This window comes from Streptopelia decaocto, assembly GCF_964273445.1.
Source record: "Streptopelia decaocto genome assembly, chromosome: 13".
Classification (NCBI taxonomy): domain Eukaryota; kingdom Metazoa; phylum Chordata; class Aves; order Columbiformes; family Columbidae; genus Streptopelia; species Streptopelia decaocto.
In genome coordinates, this window is record NC_138668.1 from 16419818 (window position 1) to 16439676 (window position 19859).

The following is a 19859-nucleotide window of genomic DNA, read 5'->3' on the forward strand; positions in this document are numbered from 1 at the left end:
AAGTATTTAAGCATGTGTTTGTCATAATGGGGATTACCTACTATTGACTCTTCATTTAAGTGCTACACTGAAGAAGGAAATTTTGCAGAATAAGTGCTGATATACTTGTAAAACACACAATTATTCCACTGTCATTAAAGACTATTTATGGTACATACATAAACTTAAGAATTCTAACACAGCCTCACAGGATCAGTACATTGAATTTATAGTGCTTCCTTTATTAACTAAGATGACATATTTTTCTCATTACCTGTATCTCAATAAACATATCTGATAGGCTGCCACTGATAAGGGGTCTTAAAAACACCTCCAAAGAACGTGTTATCAAACTTGGAGGTTTTTATCAACAAACAAACAATAAACCAGACACAAAACCAAAGGCAGCAAACCAACAGCAGAATCCAAGTCTAACGTGTCCCGGCAGGAGAGCAGCAGAGGTCGAGAGTATCACCAATACTCAACATGCCAGCAATAGCAGGAAATCTGTTAAATAAACAATCCTCATGCAATATTGATTTGATTGCAAGAGAGGAAGGGAAGAAACCCTTCCTGAGTAAATCTGGTAATCTATTAACCAGGCAGCGTGAAGCCATTTCCAGTAAGCACCTGAGGAATTCACTCATTCCATCCTGTATCCTGTTTCTAGCACTTGCCAGTCTCCAGTTCCTCACAAAACAGCAAAATTAAAGAGCGATGTAAGTCCAGGAAATAGATTATGTTCCAAGGTGGAAAGAACATTTCCTTCCTGGTTGGTTTGTTTTTTCCTTACAGTAACCTGCAGGCCACTTTGAAGCCCACACTGATCTATGAAAAATACGGTGCAAACAAACTGATCCAATCTCCTTTTAAGTCCCAGCTGAGACAGCACCATCCTGATTTGTTTCACCAATTTAATGCTGCGTCTTCAGAGTTCTGCGTGGTCACACACTCCTGCAGGAGCTCCGTCTGTACATTAAAACAGTTCAGGGCACAAGGCAAGAGCCTCTAAACCCACTCCTCAGTTAGAATCCTGATCTGCAGCCTAAATATATTCCTAATTCCCAATAGATGTACTGTTGATGATATCAACTCTTTTTTACTAACTGTATGCACAACAATGTCCTGATTTCATTGAAGGCTTGTGACTTGAATATTCTAAATGTTATGGCCCCTTACTCAACATTAGAAGTCTATGCTACAGGAATTTCTGAGAAAGCCGTACAGTTAGCACTGTAAACTTAAAGGTAATTTAGATAAAACAGATAAAATTAAGAACTGTTTGCACAGGACAACATGTAACGATAACATGAGAGCTATTTACAAGAAAGTACGGTAATTAAGAGGATTTCTTCCTGTGCTGTAGGATTCTATAATGTGTATCTTCTAATAATACTCATTGGCCCAAGCAAAGAAAAAAATTCATCCTTCTAATCTAACTTTCCAATGCTCTCAGTATTAATTTGCTGAAGACAGCGTTGGGATTTGTGCTTCCATCAAAGGCCTCTTTCATTATAAAGAAATACTACCTAAACCCCAAAGAACTGCACCTACCAACTCTCCTACGGTTTCACTGCTGCAATAAGCACACTGAGCTATCTCAGGACTTTTAGATTAGTCAAACCTGCGCAGAACAGATTGTGCAGCACAGGCTGGAGCACGTGCCGAGTTACTCAACCTCTGGGTGCTTCGGTTTTGCCAGCAGAATTATATTTTCAATTTTGGCAGTTTAAACCATTCACAGATGATATTCATAAGGATTCTTGTGTCCTAACAATAAAGGGCTGAGAATTTAGGTGGCAAGAGCAGTCACACCATTTCAGTTAAAGGAAAAAGGGAGGGAGGGGGAAGAAGAAAAAGAGAGGCAGAATGGCACAAGCTATTTTAGAATATACTGTTCCAGAAAATAATAAGTGGTTTAATGTTATTTATAGTGTTATTTAAATAGGATGAAATTAAAAACTGCAATTGAATATTTAAAAAAATTTAAAAATCCCCAAAATATTTATTTTGTAACATTATAAACTGAAAAGTTGAAGCTCTGTTTTAGTGTCTTTTAGATGCAACTCAAGCAGATTTGCAATGTTTTCAATAATTCATTCTATATACTACAAGAAAGAAAATGTTTGTTTTTTCTAGGCTTCAGAAGGAGGAAAGGCTGGAAGATGGGATCCTGTAGTCATCCACACTCCCAAAAAAGGTTCATTATTTTAATCACTGAGCTGCCAAACTCAAGAGAGATAAAAGCAATGTTCACTGAGGAAGAGTGGAAATGGAAAACAGGTACTATAGCAAAGACAGTCATTGCGGAAAACAATTATATCTGCTTTTATGCACTGAATAATTTAAACTCTAAAATATTAATGAATTTAGACTGGAAGACTGTCACATAATTGCAGATTTTTGCTACTCTGACCATCATTATTGCATTGTACACTCCTTCATCCACTTTCTAGTTAACCAACATCAACATCTGCAAAGGCTGAAGACACAATTACTGGGGTCACTCATTACCCACCTACCCTACCCGCCATGCTCGTTTTCACACGCCTGTCTCCCCTTTACTCCTTGGTAGCTCACATGAGCTGCCAGTTTTTCCTACAGTTTGCTGACTCCTCTGAACCTCCCGCAGAGCCCAGTGCTGAACAGGAGCTGCGGGGAGACTGAACGGGAGCTGCGGGGAGACCGAGCGGGAGCTGCGGGGAGACCGAACGGGAGCTGCGGGGAGACCGAACGGGAGCTGCGGGGAGACCGAGCGGGAGCTGCGGGCAGACCGAACGGGAGCTGCGGGCAGACCGAACGGGAGCTGCGGGCAGACCGAACGGGAGCTGCAAAGAGACCGAACGGGAGCTGCAAGGCGGCCGCCCTGGCGCAGCAGCCCCTGCCGCCCCCTCTCCACCCGTGTGCCCACCAGCACTGTCCTGCTGCACGGGAAGCGCAGCTTGGGCTCTCAGCCACGGGCATCACACTCAACAGATTATTATCTGTCCTTCCAATCAATAAGAAACCTTTGATATCAGCACATCATATACAAATCCATGATTTCTCTAGCCCTAACTTAGAGCTAAGGGGGTTTTAAAGTCAACTGTGAGTTACTGAATTCAATAATGAATATGGGCTTTTTGACATTTTAAACATTATTAATATCCAAATTTCACAGCAAACAAACCCCCCAAACAACCCAGCGTTCAAATTCTCAGAAAGGTGTGATCTGATGTGGAAGAGGGAAAACCAGCAGTCTTGCCACGACACCAAGGAGGAAACCTCTGAACCACCAGACAATCCAGAGATCTCTGGAACAAAAGCCAAGGCAGAGTGCTGTAAAAGGAAAGACAGAAATTTGTCTGCTACAAATACAGTTTGTTTCTGATGGAGAAGTGGAGTTCGAGCAGCAGAGCCGGGATGCTCCCGTGCCCCAGGTGCTCAGTGCAGGGCGAGACAGCTTCAAATCCAGCTGCTATAGCACCCGCTGCCAGCTGCAAGTAACGCTCCAAATACCCTCAACTATTGCTATTTTACAAACTCATGCTTGTGCATTATGCCAATTTAAAGCACAGTCTAAACCCGACCATTTAAGCAGACATAACATAATTTGAAAAGCATACATCTGGAAAGCAGAGTCAAAGCTAATCTAAAATACGAAGGGAGAAGGCAATTCTAGAGAAGACAGCTAAGGGAAGCACTGTTGAAAATGAGGTCATAATACATGCCTAAAACTAAAGGTTTGTGGGGTTTTATTTTTAATAATGTCCTATTTAATGACATTTATTTCATTATCTTTATTTCAATAGTGACATTTTGAAGCATTTTGTGAAATATTTACAGAACCATTTCAGAGTACTTCATGTATTCAGCACTAAATGCTACTCCGAAAAGAGAACTTAACCACTGATTTTTCTTCATATTACAATTTCTATCAGGCCATTATCAATTGTTATTTTAATAGTCCCAGGTAAATTCTAAATTTAGCTTTTAGCAGTTTTTTAAGAGGGAAAACAATGCCTGATATAACGTACGAAAATTCTCCCCGCCATGCCGCAATACAACACAAATGCTGGTGAACCGAACCTGCCCAGTACTTCTGCATTTTCTGTCCCCAAGCAGCAAGCGACTGACCTTCCTTGAGACTCTTCTGGCCGCTGGCCTCAAGGCATTCCTTCTCCTTCAGCGCCTGCACCGCTCCCGCAGGCAAGATCTCGGAGAAGCCCTGTTGCTGCTTCTTGGAGCTATCGATCATGATGAGAATCCTTCAGAATGGCAACATCCAGCAAAGGAAAGGTAACTCAACTGTCAGCGAGCAGCACGCTGCCGTCCCGAGCGCCGCTCGCGGGTCCCGTCTCCTCGGGAGCGAGCAGGGTGGGTGTTTTCAGGCGCTCGCGGCCATCGCCACGGGGCGCGGGTGCCCTGCGGAGCCGCGGGGCTGCGGGCACGGAGCTGCGGAGCAGAGCCCGGAGCCCAGATCCCACCTCTTTTCCTAGACAACCACTCCCCCTGTTCCTCCAGTCACGCTCGCTTCCTCTGCACATTCGCCTTTCAACGTGCGGCTCCATGGTCAATCATTTGACAAAGAGTGAGTCAAGCAGTTAAAAATAAATCCAGCAGTTGCTGAAGGAGCAGTATTCGCTGATACCTATGACAAATTGCTGCTGAGGACTCTCTCCCTTTCCCCCCCTCCTCCCTTCCCCCACGCCCGAACGCCGCAGCCGGCAGCTCGAATGCTTGGTGTGTGCTGCCTGGCACAGCCGCTGCTCCCGAGTGGCACCAGCGAACAAAGCTGCGCCGTGGCCTTTGCAAAGGTTACTGGAGGAACCTTCCCTGCCCCGGCTCTGCTTTCACACACATTCATCTGGCAGAGCTGAGCGGGAAAACCAGCGATCATTTCCATGTCTTTCCCTGCAGTGTAAGAGAGATTCTATTTCTTGCTGTATTCTTTTCCTTTTTGCATTACAGTTACACATCTCATCCTTCCCGGCGGTTTAAGGAGGATTTGCTCGCCCAGATTCTCATCTGCCACTCTCTCCAGTGTCTCCCATTTATCTTACACAAGCCATCAACTTCAGTACCAACCTGCAAGATTCTGGAGAAAAGGATCCTCTAATTATCTGGCACTGGCCATGATGGAACAGCAGACTAGTTTGTATTTCAGGTACTTAGAGAAAATAAACTGTACATAATTCTAAGTGGCCACTACATGTCAACAAGTAACTCTAGCAGGTGCATTCTCCCTTCCCTTTGGCTGAGCCTGCTATCATTAGACATGTTTTCCACATGCCCACTTCATGTTTTAAATCCTTCAGCCTGAAATTACAAAGGACATCTCCACTCAGAAATGAAACGTTTCACTTGTATGGCATCAGATTTCAAAAGATCTCTATACAATAACAAACACCCGGTGCAGAATTTTTACATGTGGAAGCTAGAGGAAAAAATAATCATCTTGCCGCTTTGGATCTTTGCCCAAGATCAGCTCTTCACCCGAGCAGCGCGTTGGACGGATCCCGGATCCTGGGGCAGATCCCGGATCCCAAGGAGACTCACACTTACTGCGCTGGATCAACCTGACATCTAAGGAGCTGAAAATACAGGCAAAACTCCCGCAGCATAAATGATCCGAGGCAGCTCTCCCAGCATAAAGCTTCATTGTTTGCACATAATTTGTATAAAAATTATCGGTGTAAATTAGAGTTTGCTTAAATACAAATTATAGACTATTCCAATACATCTGCTTTTGCAGTGATTTTTACTGAACACAAGAAAAAAAGGAGCTCCTCCTCCATAAAGCCAATTCCTCACTGCCTGCAGCTGGAACGCTTATTGTGCATAAGAAATAAAATCACACGTTCGGGAAAAGAAATATCCAGACAAACCGAATACAAACCACACTGCTTAAGAAACCTGTATGAACATCTGACACAGTCAGAGTTATGGATATACCACATTGTAACTCTACATTTTTCTTGTACCAACAGAGAAGTTAACAGTTTGGATGGATTAATTGTATTCTAACAATATAACAATATGTAACAGCAGCAGTTGTTTTATGGGAAGGGTACAGTACACTTCACACATTTGCTGAAAAATCAGTTCGGTCTGAAGCCATTTCCAAATGGTTCAGAGAAGAGAGCATTTTGAAATTTAAAAAATCAACATACTAATGAAGAAATCTGTAATTAAAGAATCAGAGGAGTAACACATTCTCCTTCAAACATCACAGTTCTGAAGGCAGTTCTATCTATTCCTACCTGCTTATAGCACTTTATATAAATTAGGAGTGTCCCCACTCCACAGCAGGATTTGCAGGAATGAATGTGCTTGTGCTTCAGCCACGTGGAGTTCAGCCTAAAATTGTGCTTCAAATTCACCTCCCAGTTCAACACAAGCGAATATACACGTTAATATTTCAAAACACCCTTGAGATGTCTCATCAAAATCTCAATAGTAACTTGCAAATAACTTTATGAAGAAAAGCAGGAATCACAGACTTCATGGAAAATAAGAATGATGGTGTAAGGAACACTTAAGGAAGAACTGTTGTTTTTATACAACTGAGGACCTGGCGCCTGACCCCAGCAGGGGGGAAGGACCGAGACACGTCGGACTGTGAATCCTTAATGTAAAACACAGTCTCTTCCGGAATATGTACTGATACCTGTATACATACTGATACCTGTATTTACAAGTTAATTTAGGGGGAAACGTAGCCGAAGTGCCAGGGATCCATATCTTAAATAGACTGATAAGGGGCAGGGTATTGTGTGCGTTGGGACAGTCTGTAAACCCTGAAGCACCAACCAATGGGGAACAGGGGAGGGAAACTGCAGCCGGGATTTTGGGGGGATATAAGCAGGGGGTTTTGCCCTATTATGTGTGTCTGCCTTTAGGTAGAACACCCGCTGTCACAATATCATTATTAAAATATGCTTTGCCGAGAGATCCTGCCTGGGCCTAATATATTTGCAAAATAATTATTTCCTACAATGGAATTCCTGCGCAGACCAGGAGAGATGTACAGTCAAAATGATGCTGCATGTTTTCCATGTAACCAAATATTGCAGTTGCCAATCAATGTTATACGTTATTGAATAGCGGAGGCAGAGAGAGCAACTGAAGAGGAAGAAAAGATACCTTGGAAGTAGGAAACTGGTTTTGTTCAGATTCAGTTATACTGTGAATATTGAGGATATCTGCACATTCTGCCAAGGGAACAGTTTCTCTTAAACCCCTCCATGAAGAACAACATTTATCTCCCACGCCATTAAATAGAGACTCCTATTCCAAGGACACCTTGCTTTCCTAGCCACCTTGAATATACACTAATCCCAGCTCAACCTGTAACGTCGATATACCGGCTCCTTGGGTGATCAACACTATAGTTCACTATTTTTAATGATAAGACTTCAAAGAAAAAAATAAACACATCTATGAGAAAAAGTAGCTCTGTGCCACGAGAAAAGTGGGACTTGAATGGTGGGAACTTAATACTTACCCATTGGAATTACCCATTTTGTCCTAGTCAAAACACTTCTCTACAACAAGTATTAGTAAAACATTGCAACTTGTTTGTTCTTGGTCTGCTCTTTAAAGCTTTTTCTTTATTTTAGCGTTTAACACAATAAATAGAACACAACTCATGAAATGTGAAATATATACCAAAAAAACTCCACTCAGTTTGAGAGGCTTTTCGTTTGGTTTCCAAAAGGCAGCTAGAATGTGGATTGTCATTTGAAATTGATGGCATTATTAAAAACAGGCCAAAAAACTTCTTCAAATTGTTAAATTTTCATCTCGTCTTTCTCTTCTGTGTGCTTGAATACAGGTGGTTTCAGAATAAAGGAGAGAACTACTCATTTCCAAAGGAAATACTTAATGGAAAGCCCCTGTGACTTGGACAGGTACCTGTTTCCAAAGAGCTATTTCTGACAGTACAAATAGCTAAATGACATTGAGGATCACACAGAAACCTGTAATGAGCCAGAAACAAGAGTTCCCATCCAACAACAGACGCGTCTCTTGCAGCTGAAAACAAATCTAAAGCGGTGCAGGTTGTATCTATCAATTAGTGGTTTAAGCGATTACACACAGCATGGGTGTACCAACCCAGGAGCTGAAGACACACAGCAAGCTTTTCGTTTCAATACAAATGAAACACCTTGAAATTCACATGAGGGTAGAAGTACCTCTCATTCTAATTTCTATTGAAGTTCTATAGATTGTATACAAGTGGGTGAAATGAAGAAAAAAGGCTGCAGAACGGAACACCCCGGTCAGTTCGAAACCCCAAACCCGGTCACATCTCATTTAACAGCGATGTATTGTGCAAGCTTTTCACAAACAATTGGGTTGCTTCTAATCTAAGGTAATCCATGTTTTCTCTTTCCATCCTCCTGCACCACAGATGTTCAAGTGTTCTGCCAACCTCCAGCCTACAGAAAGAGCCTTATTCACCGGGAGGCAGTGCCGGAGAGATACTCGCCAAAATCACAACGCGCAGGATGAAACAAGAGCAACCTCGTCCCTCCCAGCGCTTATCTGCCCAAGCATCGGGACCTGCGAGTGAGCTCACCGACTCCCAGCCACTTGGAACCTCATTAAACGCGAAGGAGCCGAGCAGCAGCTGCTTTAGCAGCGCGTTCCGACTCTTCACACCTATGGAGCTCATGCCTTTGCAATCCCATTAAAACTAACAAACAAACAGTAAAAAAAACAACCAAAAAGCCAAACCAAACCACACACACTATCCAAAAACTACAGATTAAACTCTAGACCAAAAAAAAAAAAATAGCCTTAGGTGTTTAACCTATTTCACTACCTAAAGATTTTGAAGCGGGGAAAAAAAGCTTAATTACTCAAACATTTATTTCATTTTGGCTTTACGCACACCTTGATGAATTTCTTGGTCCTTTAGAGTTGTGTTAGAATAATCCAGCTGTTTATCATCATGTAATAATTTCTTCACATAGGAAAACAGTGCTCTGAATACCCAAACTAAAAGATCCCTTTAAGTAATCACTGCTGTACATTATCATTTATTCTATTACATCTTTAAACTTCTGTTAACTCCAGGGTTTTTGCTTTGTGGTTTTTTGTGTGTTCCCCCTTACCCACCCCAGCTCCCCGTCTCTTACACCGTGTTTCTGTTCTGCCGCCCGGGTTTGTTAAAGCCCCTTTCTGTTCTCTACCAGCACATCACCTCTTTGCTTTGAACACTTCAGACGTTTGTCAAACAACTCAGCAGTAAATCTCGCACAATCTTACACTTGTGTTTAAGATAAATATATGAGTCTCTCATCTTCGTATTCTTTTACTAGTAATAGGATTGTATACTATGCTGCGACTAAGGAACTACTGGAGACTTCTGTCTATTTTCTCCACCACTGTGGTAACAAAGACCCAAAAAATCCAAATGATGGTCACCATCTGCCTCAGTTAGTCCAAAAATTCCCAAACATGATGATATCAAATTTGTAAGTCTGCATACTGTGCTGCTCCTCTCCCACTAAAACCTGCACGAATTCCTTTCAAGGCAGGACATCCAGTGGCAGTGTCCACTGCTCAAGTGAAAATCCCCTACCATTCAGACAGCGAAATAAATTAGTGTATATTTTCAAAGTGCACAGATAATATACATAACGTACATTTTCATATATAACTGCATATGTATATCTAAAATTATATATATATATATATATTTTTTTTAAAGAATGATATTGGGTCATCCACCACGCTACCTATGACTTGCAAAAGGCTCCTGTGTAAGCGTCCCCATCGATGGCCAGTTCTGTTGGCACCACATTCTGCTGTATCGGGCGTTAACATTTCAATGCTAACATGCAGCTAAGATTTGGTTCAAATGATTTAAAACAATTATACAGTGGAATGCAAAATTAACTCGACATTCTTTTCTAGCTATGCATTTAGTTATCCACAAGGAATTTCAAGACAAAAAAAGTCAGAATAAGACAGTTTGATGAAGAGATCTCTTTAAAGGAAAACATACTTTCCGTATCTCCTGCCATCACTCACATGCCAAGCCCTCAAACAGGATCTTTTCATATATACCAGATGCCTTAAATTGAGTCAGTCACAGGTCATGTCTCCCATGTTAATCTCTTCACAATAAGCAGATAATTAAAAAAAAAAAATAAAATCTATAAATCAAACTAAAACGATGGACTGTTTGTTTATAAGTTTACCAAATGGAATGACCCTGCTGGAATTCTTTCATGTAGCCTGTGAAAATGTCAGAATATATTCCGTTTAAGAGGTCACGGTCCCTGGGGAGCTCTGGGTTTTGGCCTGTGTGTCTTTTCACATGCTTTAATATTTGAAAATTGTTCCTTGTAGACACTGACTGATGCCCTGGGAATGCTTGGATTGTGGGAACTGGCAGTACCAATGACAGAGACAGACTTAGTGGGAAATCACTACCTACTCGGTTTGCTCTCTCACCTCACAACAGATAACATTCAAATATCTACAGGCACACCAAAAGAATCCACACTTTAAAAGACCTTTATTTCTTTTTTCTACTGACACCGTTTGTTAAAAACCAAAAACTTCCAAAAACCACGGGACCTCCCCCACACCCTAAACCCACAACGCCAAACACAGAGACAAATGTATATAAATGACAATAGGCCGTGTATGCTTACAGAGGATTACTCAGTAGTGTGTTTGTGCTGGGTGTTCCACGGACTGTCCAAACCTGACAGGAAGGGCAATGGCGGGATGGCCGGGGGGGGAAGGCACCTGCGCCAGCCCCGCTCCGTGGATGGACATTCACAGCGGCACTCGGCAACCCTTCTGCACACACACGTTGTGTATACGCTACACCGTATACACACATCTACTGTAAACTTATAGAAATTGTATCATCTAGATAAGTCTTTTAGACTTTGGGGGTGTTCTGGTTTTTTTGTGCGTTGTTGTGGGGCTGTTTTGTTAAGCGGAATATCCGTATGCTGTTTTCCCCGATCTCATGGCTTTCAGCTTAGTGACTACCACACTGCTGAATTTAAGCTGACATTTCCAATTATTTTCTGTGCCAATAAATTACTTTAATCAGAATGAAGTTTTGCATGTGTTGTTCCCTAGTCTTCCCACTAGCCATCCTTCCTCCACTTTATCACTCCCAACTGTCTCAAGAAAATAACTAAGCACAGTAACACACCTCTATACCACCAGGAGAGGAAAAGTCTGCCTAACTGCGGATCTCAAAGGAGTGGAAAAAACTGTCATACCCAGATACAAGGAGAACGTCCCAAATTTCACCTGATTCCTTAGTATCAAATTTGCAGCTTCAGCTCTACCAACTGCACAGAGGATTAAGAATTTGTTCAGAAGCCACGAAGCTATGCCAAGAATGTATGTTAGCAGTGCCACGTCATGAGGGAGTGAAGATAAGAGATAATAGGCAAACTAATATACCCACAACTCTTCTAGATGCCAGAAAACTTCCCTTGGTTCACCCAATTTATTTCAGGAATATTGTTAAGTGTGATGTAAATTCATTCAGTTGTTTTAGGACCGTCCGTCTCCCAGCTGGCTGCGCCAGCCCCGTGGGAGGACTCAGTGTAAACCACTGGGAGTATTTGTTTTCATTTCGGTTTGGGCTTTTTGTGTTTGTGGGGGTGAGCTGATGAAAAGGTAACTTGTGCTGCTTTTTGGCCTCTTGTGTGCTGCATGGCCGGGTGCTGCAATAAACAGGGCACAAGTTGACATGATCGATGCATTGCATGAAATGCTTAATTATCCAGAAAGATGCAGACTAATGAGAAACGGAAATTAATTTCATTAGTAATCCAGCATTGCCCACAGCCGTTAACTTGAAAACAGCTCAAAAGAAAACGGGAAATCTTCAAATTGTGACAGTCCAGACAACCCACATACGACATCCTGGAAACACGATTCTTTGTTATTGCACCCAATACATACAATGCACCCAAATACATGTTCTAACCCCAAATAATTCAAGTGATTGCTTTCGAGACAGTTCAGTTGAAGTGTTCCACAGCCCTGCAAGAAAACCTTTATCTAGCAAGTCGGCCTGAAAACTCCCATTTCTTGCCCTACTATTAAAATAGGAAACAACAGTAACTGGTTAGGTTTGTGTTTCGCAAACATTTTATGACGGAAGACATCCATCTGAAAAATGACATTTGAGATGACAAGAATATATTGCTGCCTCTCTCTCCCTTCCTCACTTTCCAAATTATCTGTTTGTCTTTAATCACCTGCATGTAGTAAATGGCTGGAGAAGATTAAGATGCTATTGCCCTCCAACAGCAATTTGTTATTGATCCTCCAATTTGTTATTGATCCTCCACTGTAAGTTACAACCTCTTCAGCAGAGCTGGCAGAGCATGTGTGTTCTTTTGTCAACTCAAGGGACAACAGTTCCAGTGCAGCTTAACCTAACCCATGGGATTTTGCACCAAAACCACTGAGCTATGCTGACCTGACCCCTCCTGTCAGCTTTGCTGTGTGCCTGTGATCTCCGGGCACACTGGGCAGGGCAAGGGGAGCAACAGGTACAAAAAGGTGAAGCAGACACAGAAGGCCTCACCAGACACACGCGTGCAGTTTCCCCCGTGTTTCTGTTGCCCTGCCGTGATCACCTCCATGTCAAACCAAACCAAAGCACAAGCCTCCCACGTGGCCACTGTCATTGGAAAAGCTTGAAATGCAGTTCCTGTGCTAACTTGTGCAAGTCAGCTTAACAACACGAGAATAAATCAGCCTTCTGCTGGACTACTGCCAAAAGGCTCATTCGAGTCAACAGAAGGTTTAAAGGATCACTACAAAAGCTCACAGTAAGCACAATGCTTACTGCATAAAAATATTCAACAAAAAACCACTTAAACGGTTCAGGAGGCTCCTCTTAAATTAATTTAGAAATTTTTTAATACTACTAAAGCACCATTCTCTCAGTGGCAGGATGCTTAAACCGCATCAGAAAGATCTATAACACTGAGAAGGATAAGAAATTGCACCAGTGTCCATCAAATGCTCCTTATCATGTCTATCAGCCTGTATTCCTCCAGAAGTTCCTCCAGTTACATGATTTTTCAACCTGCCTTGCAGACTGTTGAGCCTTTTCCTTTCCCAAAGCCACAGTGTTGTGCTAACAAGGCCCTTGAAAGCGAGGCCTGTGGCCAGGCCCGGGCAGGCGCCGCGGGCGGGGAGGCCGCGGCCCATGGTGGGGACTCGGGGAACCTCCTCAAAGACACTCAAATCTTTGTGGGAGGCCTGACACACACTGTGGGCAAACGCTCTAAAGTATCCTAAGTCATCAGAGGAATTATGGTAAATAATAAAGAGAAGCGTAAGAGGGCAATGGCTCTGAAGTACGCTGGCACACAGGGCTGAGAGGCAGCTTTTCCAGTTATTCATTTCTCCCTTACCACTTTATTTATGAAAATCTCCTCCGTTACTTCAACAAACCAGAGCCCTTAAGCATTAAAACCTCTTGCCACTGGCTTTTCTTTGGAAAATAAAAAAGACACAGATTATATAATGGAGACAATACAAAACTTACATATAAATCACTAATTCATGAAAGCACAAAAATACTTTCAAGTTACAGGAAGAATGCCTAAGAAAAGAAGTAACTGCCCAATACAGAAGAATAAAAATGAAAGACTGAAGACCAAACCAGTGAATATAGCACCTGAAGCTGCATACCTGGTCTTACTGCTTGTTTGGCGATCTATCTTTATTACTAAAAGCACAAGGATAACAAAACAATGAAATGAAGGGAATAAATACATACTGAACAGTCACAGCAAGGTTTGTCCAAGAGAAATCTGCAAGCTTGACATCTTACAGGGGGGTTTCCTGTTTAATTGAGTGCATTCTTCTGGCAATAGCCTTCAGAAATGAAAAGTTTGACTTAAGACTCAACACAGATACCCATTTCGGTTTTAACGGCAATTAAAAACAAAACAAAAACCCAGACAAATTTTCCAGAGGTAGAATTACACACGGGATGCAAAAAAACCCACTTGGTCTCATCATGAAATAGCTTTCTTTAAATGCATATTTCTGTTGCTACCTTGATAGAAAGGTAAAATGTTGTAAGCTATCTTAAAACAAGCTTCTAGGGATAACTGATATCACTTGGATATCAAAGAGTAGCCCACAAAAATTACTGTCTCTCAAGTTACAGGGTTTTTTTCTGCCTTGCAAAAAATAATTCCTAAGGAGCCAAAATATTAATAAACAAGCAACAGGTCCCTTAGTTTAAAATGCTTTGAATACCACATTAACTGATAAACTCTGTTTCAGGATAGCCCATTTTTTCTGCTGTAAAGCTGGGATATTCAGATAGTTTTCTTCTTATTTAATAATGCTCATACCATTAAAACTGAATTAATAGCTAAACTGATTTTAAAAATGTGTCAAAAAACAAATGCTTCATTTACATACTTTCAGTGTTCCCACTATTTAGTACAAATATTGGAAAACAAGTCTCCATTATTAGGAGATGTTAGTGTGAACACAAACACCACAAATAGAAATGAAAGGTTTGTGCCCCTTCCCCCATAAAAATGAGCCTTGGTTGAAGCCTAACTCTGCCTGATCCCTACTGTAACACTGGAAACCCGTTATTCCTGAATTGCCATGTCAGCATCAACAACGAGGAAAGACACCGGAAAGATTCCCATCATGTAAATCTTATTTTTCTTTCATTGTTCAACCTTAAACCAGGTGGTCAATTAAACCTTCTGGGATACAATGTGCAACTTCAATTCTGTATTATTACTGTGGAGAAAAAAAAACATGTTCTCGATAATTATCCCAATTCTCAAAAATATTGGATTAATACTTCTACTATACAGTAGCTGAGGTTTTAAAACTATTTAGAAGTATAAACAACTCAAGTCTATATGCCTCAGGAAACTCCTGCAGTTGGGGTTTTGCAGTCAGACGACAAGCTGGCAGGATGGGCTCCCCACCAAACACCGTGGAGCTTCCACGGCTGGGCTGGAAGAGTCAAGGAGGGGATGTGCTAAGAGTGGGTCTGAACATGGAGCACTATTTACCTGAAACATCGTCATCAGGGACTGAGAGAACTGAGGCCCTGACATAAAGAACACATGGACAATGACTTGGAGCGAGGCCTGAGGAGAGTTGTGTTGCACTGGTCTCTCCGACATGGGGAGCTATCGTTAACAATGGCTGCTGTGTGGGCTTCGCCTGCTGCCTCAGCCAAGCCAGCCCCCGCCTCCTGAAAGACATCGCTACACGGGTCTCTCCGAGCCGGGGACATCAGCTGCCGCCCAGATGTGTTCTCACCTGCAGGCTCAGTCACACCTGCTCTCCACCTCCTCCCTCAAACAAAGGCCAATGAAGAAGAGCATGCCCAGAAGCTCGCCAAGGGGCCTGAGGTCACCCAGAGAGACCCATGAACGCAGGCCACGCAGGTGCAGATGGGTCCTGGCATGCAGAACAGGGATTGTTTTGGGCCTGCACAGTTAAGCCTGGATTGCGAAACGAAGGTGGAGATTTGGCCTCAAACAACAGGAGCGAGGCAGGGTGAAGAAGCATAAAAGACGACTCTCGAATGGACACCGTTAAGATCTTCCCACCAGAGGATCCCGAACCACAACACAGGACTGGCAGGACTCTACGGGACCAGAGACCAGAGGGACACCTTTGGAACTCGTCTGGTGGTAACCAAATCCTCATTCCCACCTTTTTCTTTCCTTTCCCTTTTTTCTCTGTCTCTCTATCGCGTGCCGCTTTATGGGCAAAACAATAAAGTAACACTGTTTGATTGAATTATAACCCCTTGGCATTTTGGTTGCCTTAACTTTGCGCTTTGAGATCAAGGTAAACGAACCATCACGAGTCCATCACCGAACGGACCGCGAGAGAAGCGAAGGGTTGCGGGCCCGGCGGAGCCGCGGCGGGGGCTGCACTCACCGTTCCTGCGCTCGGTGAGCGGCGGCAGCTGCGGGCCGGGCTGCAGCGACAGCTCCCGCAGCTCGTGCGCCACGGCCTCGCTGTGCGGGCTGGGCGCCCCGCGCGCCTCCATCGCGGCTCCGGCAGCGGCGCACCTGCCAACGACAAACAGCACACACGGACGTCACTTGCGGTGTTCAGTTCTTGGGCTGGTCAGCTCCTCCGCACAAAACGCTTCAACTTGCAGTGATGTACACGTTATCTACTAATTTTCCACAAATATCAAAATATTACAGGTTTGCAAAAATATAGTTAAGCAGTGTATTTACAAGCAGTTTAACAGGACAGTTTTTCTGCTCACTTTGACAGAAAAATGACAAAGCGTTAACTCTCAACAGGGATTTTGGAAGCTCCTTCTAACAAGCGACACAGCCCCTGTATCACCCAAACATTCTTGTTGTTCAATAGCTTATATTAGAGAATGCTGAATTAATGTATAACATGCAAATGGCTTTTAATATTTTGAAGCACTGCACAACTTCCCTTTGCACCAAAATCAACTTTGGTATTAATACAGGACCCCACACCACCAAAGAACTCTATTAGAATTAGTTCATCTTCAACCTCCCCAGCAAGGGAGGCTTTTTGCCCTGAATTCTTTTCAAAATAATTTTATTGCATACCAGCTACTTATTGTAAAATACTCTACAGAGTGGAATAAAAGTCCCACTTTATTATTTCTTTCCTTTCTATCAGTAATGTGGTACTTGAAGTATGAATTACTGGCTTTTTACAGCTCACAGAACTCTATCAAGTAATTAAAATTATTATTGTTAAAATTATTATTGTTAAATTGTTTATTTTTAGTTATTTTTCTTAATAAACACTGCTGCCTGTATTCGATCTCAGATTCCAAACTTCGGGTATGCTGAATATAACTACTGCACGTGCTGGGTGTGTATTTAAAGTTTATTAAAACGCAGCATGTGTTCCAATGACTATACCCCAACTATTGCCAAAGATACTTGGTGTTTTAAAAAATCAAAATGACAAAAAATGGTCATGATGACCAAAGAATGGTCTACTCTACACTACAAAACCGGCTAAAGAATCATGTTGTGGAAAGTACCAATTGAAAAATAAGAAATATAAGCAAGTACTGCTCGATGTATGCCTCATTAGAGCAATTACCGTGGTTAAGTGCATATTTTTCATTATTTTCCATAGTTACCAATTGATGCTTTCACATTAAATGAAGACACATTAACTTACTGTTATACAAGATGTTTTCTTTGTTCTTAGCTTTTAGAAGCATAATTTACCCAGCTCTCCTTCGATCTCCTGATATTACACTCTCCTCCAACTCCCACTCACCCATACGAATGAAGTACATTATTAACCAAGAAATCTCTTCAGAGCAGAATTTAAGTGAGAATTTAGCTGCTTACAAGCTCATATTCACAGCATTTCATCCACAATTTATTGGCTCTGAGTTACGCCTTGGAGTCACTTTTCCAAGAGATTAAACCACATTAGCTGTATTCATGCCATTAAATCCATATGAAATTAATAGAAACACCTTGTACTAAAGGTTAAGCATTTAGTCTGCGGCATGTTAGCTTTGACAACTCTTGTCCCCATGACAGATAAGGAAAGATCTTTCTTTAAATTAAACCAGTTGAACTTTCATCACTTCTGCTACATTAGTTACATGTTCATTTTGCTGCAGGAATGTAGGTAAATGTGGTTTTATTGTCCAGATTCAACTAAGAACGAGGCATGCAAGGATTACATGCAACACATTAAATGGCAGCGACGGCAACTTTGCAGTGCAACTCAAACCAAGCTGACTTCTCCCACAAAATGTGCGTAATCTGCAGTGTGAACCCGACCAAACCAGGTGAGAAGGGACCTCTGGAGCCCCCAGTCCAGCCCATCCGCGCAGCGCTGCCAGCTGCTCCGCGTCTGGACGGCTCCAAAGCTGGAGACCCAGCACCTGAGGGTAACCTGGGCCTGGAGGCCTTGCCCTCCCTCCACATGGAACCTTCCCTTTCCTTTCCCCTTCCCTTTTCTTCCCCTTCCTTTCATTTCCTTCCCCTTCCCTTTCCCTTCCTTTCCTTTCCTTTTCCTTTCCCTTTCTCCTTTCCTTTCCCTTTCTCCTTTCCTTTCCCTTTCTCCTTTCCTTTCCCTTTCTCCTTTCCTTTCCCTTTCTCCTTTCCTTTCCCTTTCTCCTTTCCTTTCCCTTTCTCCTTTCCTTTCCCTTTCTCCTTTCCTTTCCCTTTCTCCTTTCCTTTCCCTTTCTCCTTTCCTTTCCCTTTCTCCTTTCCTTTCCTTTCCTTTCCTTTCCTTTCCTTTCCTTTCCTTTCCTTTCCTTTCCTTTCCTTTCCTTTCCTTTCCTTTCCTTTCCTTTTCCCTTCTCCTTTCCTCTCCCTCTCCCACAGACATTTGCTGAGCGCAACTCTCAGATTCCAGCTTTTCCTGTGGTTACACACAGCACACAAACCTGGGCGTTGGGAAACATCTAAACCCAAAGTTCTCCAACGCAGAACTCTAACCCTAATTTGAAAGTTTCCAATTCACAGCAAAGCCTCAGCACAAATTCTTTGTCTGAAATCTTTTTGGATAAACAATTTTAAACATTAAAACCAAGGTTGCTCATAAACAAAAACCTGCACTAGCAGAAACATCCACTGTTTATCCATTTACCAACTTCTACCATTACAGAATTTCACAGGAACCGGTCTCTAGGAAGCAAAACCGAAGCAGGCTGTAGCACGCACGCAGATATACCACCACCAGTGCCTGGTCTGGTTTATTTGAAGCCTCCTCAGTCCTGAAGGATTATTTCATGTTTGCCATCTGCATTTACAGATGGTAACCATTACCTATGTAACCCCGACTTTAAGCAGACCTGTACAGAAAAGTGCATTAATGAACATCACTGAAATTCAACAGTAAAAACACATCCAGGAAAAACACATTTAAAAAAATAATACCCGTATTGCTATATTCTCAATATTCTACTCTGCATAACCCAAGAAAGCGCCATTTTCCACAAGGCTGATCTGACAGAAATCAGGTGTCACTTCAGGGGCTTCCACTCCCCTCCTTGAAACTGAGACATCTAAAGGTTCATTAAGCTGTATGAACCTTCATTCTATTTGTATGAAAAGCATTTCTACTTTTAAACTGCTGGAAAGTATAACAGCATCCGATTTGTAGAAACAAAAATAGAACTACTCCACTCTTTAATAGTCCCGAAGGATTTCAGGTTTGGGGATTGGCTGTGCTGGGGTTTGTCTGGGGTGTGTGTGGTGGGTTATTGTTTGCTTTGTTGTGTTTTTTCTTTTCTGTTTGTTTGCTTTTAAACAGAATTCAGCGGAGCAGCAGCTGCCCCAGCGGCGCAGGGGGGGCTGCAGGGGACCGACATTTGTCTGACAAGCCATAGGCACCGAGTTCAGAGCTGGCCCAGAACCCCGAGCGGTGCACGGGCCTTATGTAAGTGTTCTCACAGATGGTAGGCGGTTGCTATCTTTCTGATCTGCTGAAGACAAACATTACTTTTATTTTTAAACATTTTACCTTCAAAAGACAAAGTATATTTCCCTAGAAAAAAAAAAAAATCTTCGAAGGGGGGGAAATACATACTTCTCTGCCACTTGAGACACTAGAACTGGTATTTTTTTCTGCACAAGCTGTGAAATCCAGATGACAGGTAGTAAATCAGCTTTTAGTTTAGAAATCTGCTGGAAAAAAAAGGTTGAAGAATCGCAGAGCATTCAAACTCTGGCCAAATCAAAGTGCTGACTTTAACACTGCTCACTCATTTACACCTGCGAGGAACTTAGGTCACTATACACATTATTAAATATTATCAGTAGTCATACCAGATTAAATATTAGTAATACCAGGCTCCAGTACAGAATCTATTACAGAATCATGGTGTGAATAACAGCAGTCAAATCTACCAAGGT

The 19859-nt window shown here is 42.3% G+C and overlaps 1 protein-coding gene across 11 annotated transcripts in view; it reads right to left on the reverse strand.

The window, feature by feature from the left end:
* MRTFB (myocardin related transcription factor B) overlaps window positions 1-19859 on the reverse strand; it is an 80576-nt gene that overhangs the window by 43364 nt on the left and 17353 nt on the right. For 9 of the 11 annotated variants that reach the window (XR_014185325.1, XM_082064763.1, XM_082064764.1 and 6 more), the window contains exon 3: window positions 15907-16040. The exons of 1 other annotated variant lie outside the window; for it this stretch is intronic. Coding sequence is in view for 9 of the 10 variants with exons in the window: in XM_082064758.1 (XP_081920884.1) it covers window positions 15907-16040 (134 nt within the window). In the remaining variant the exon portion in view is untranslated. Of the gene's footprint in view, window positions 1-4095; window positions 4416-15906; window positions 16041-19859 lie in introns of those variants that run through there. One more of the 11 variants, XM_082064762.1, reaches the window with a different exon arrangement.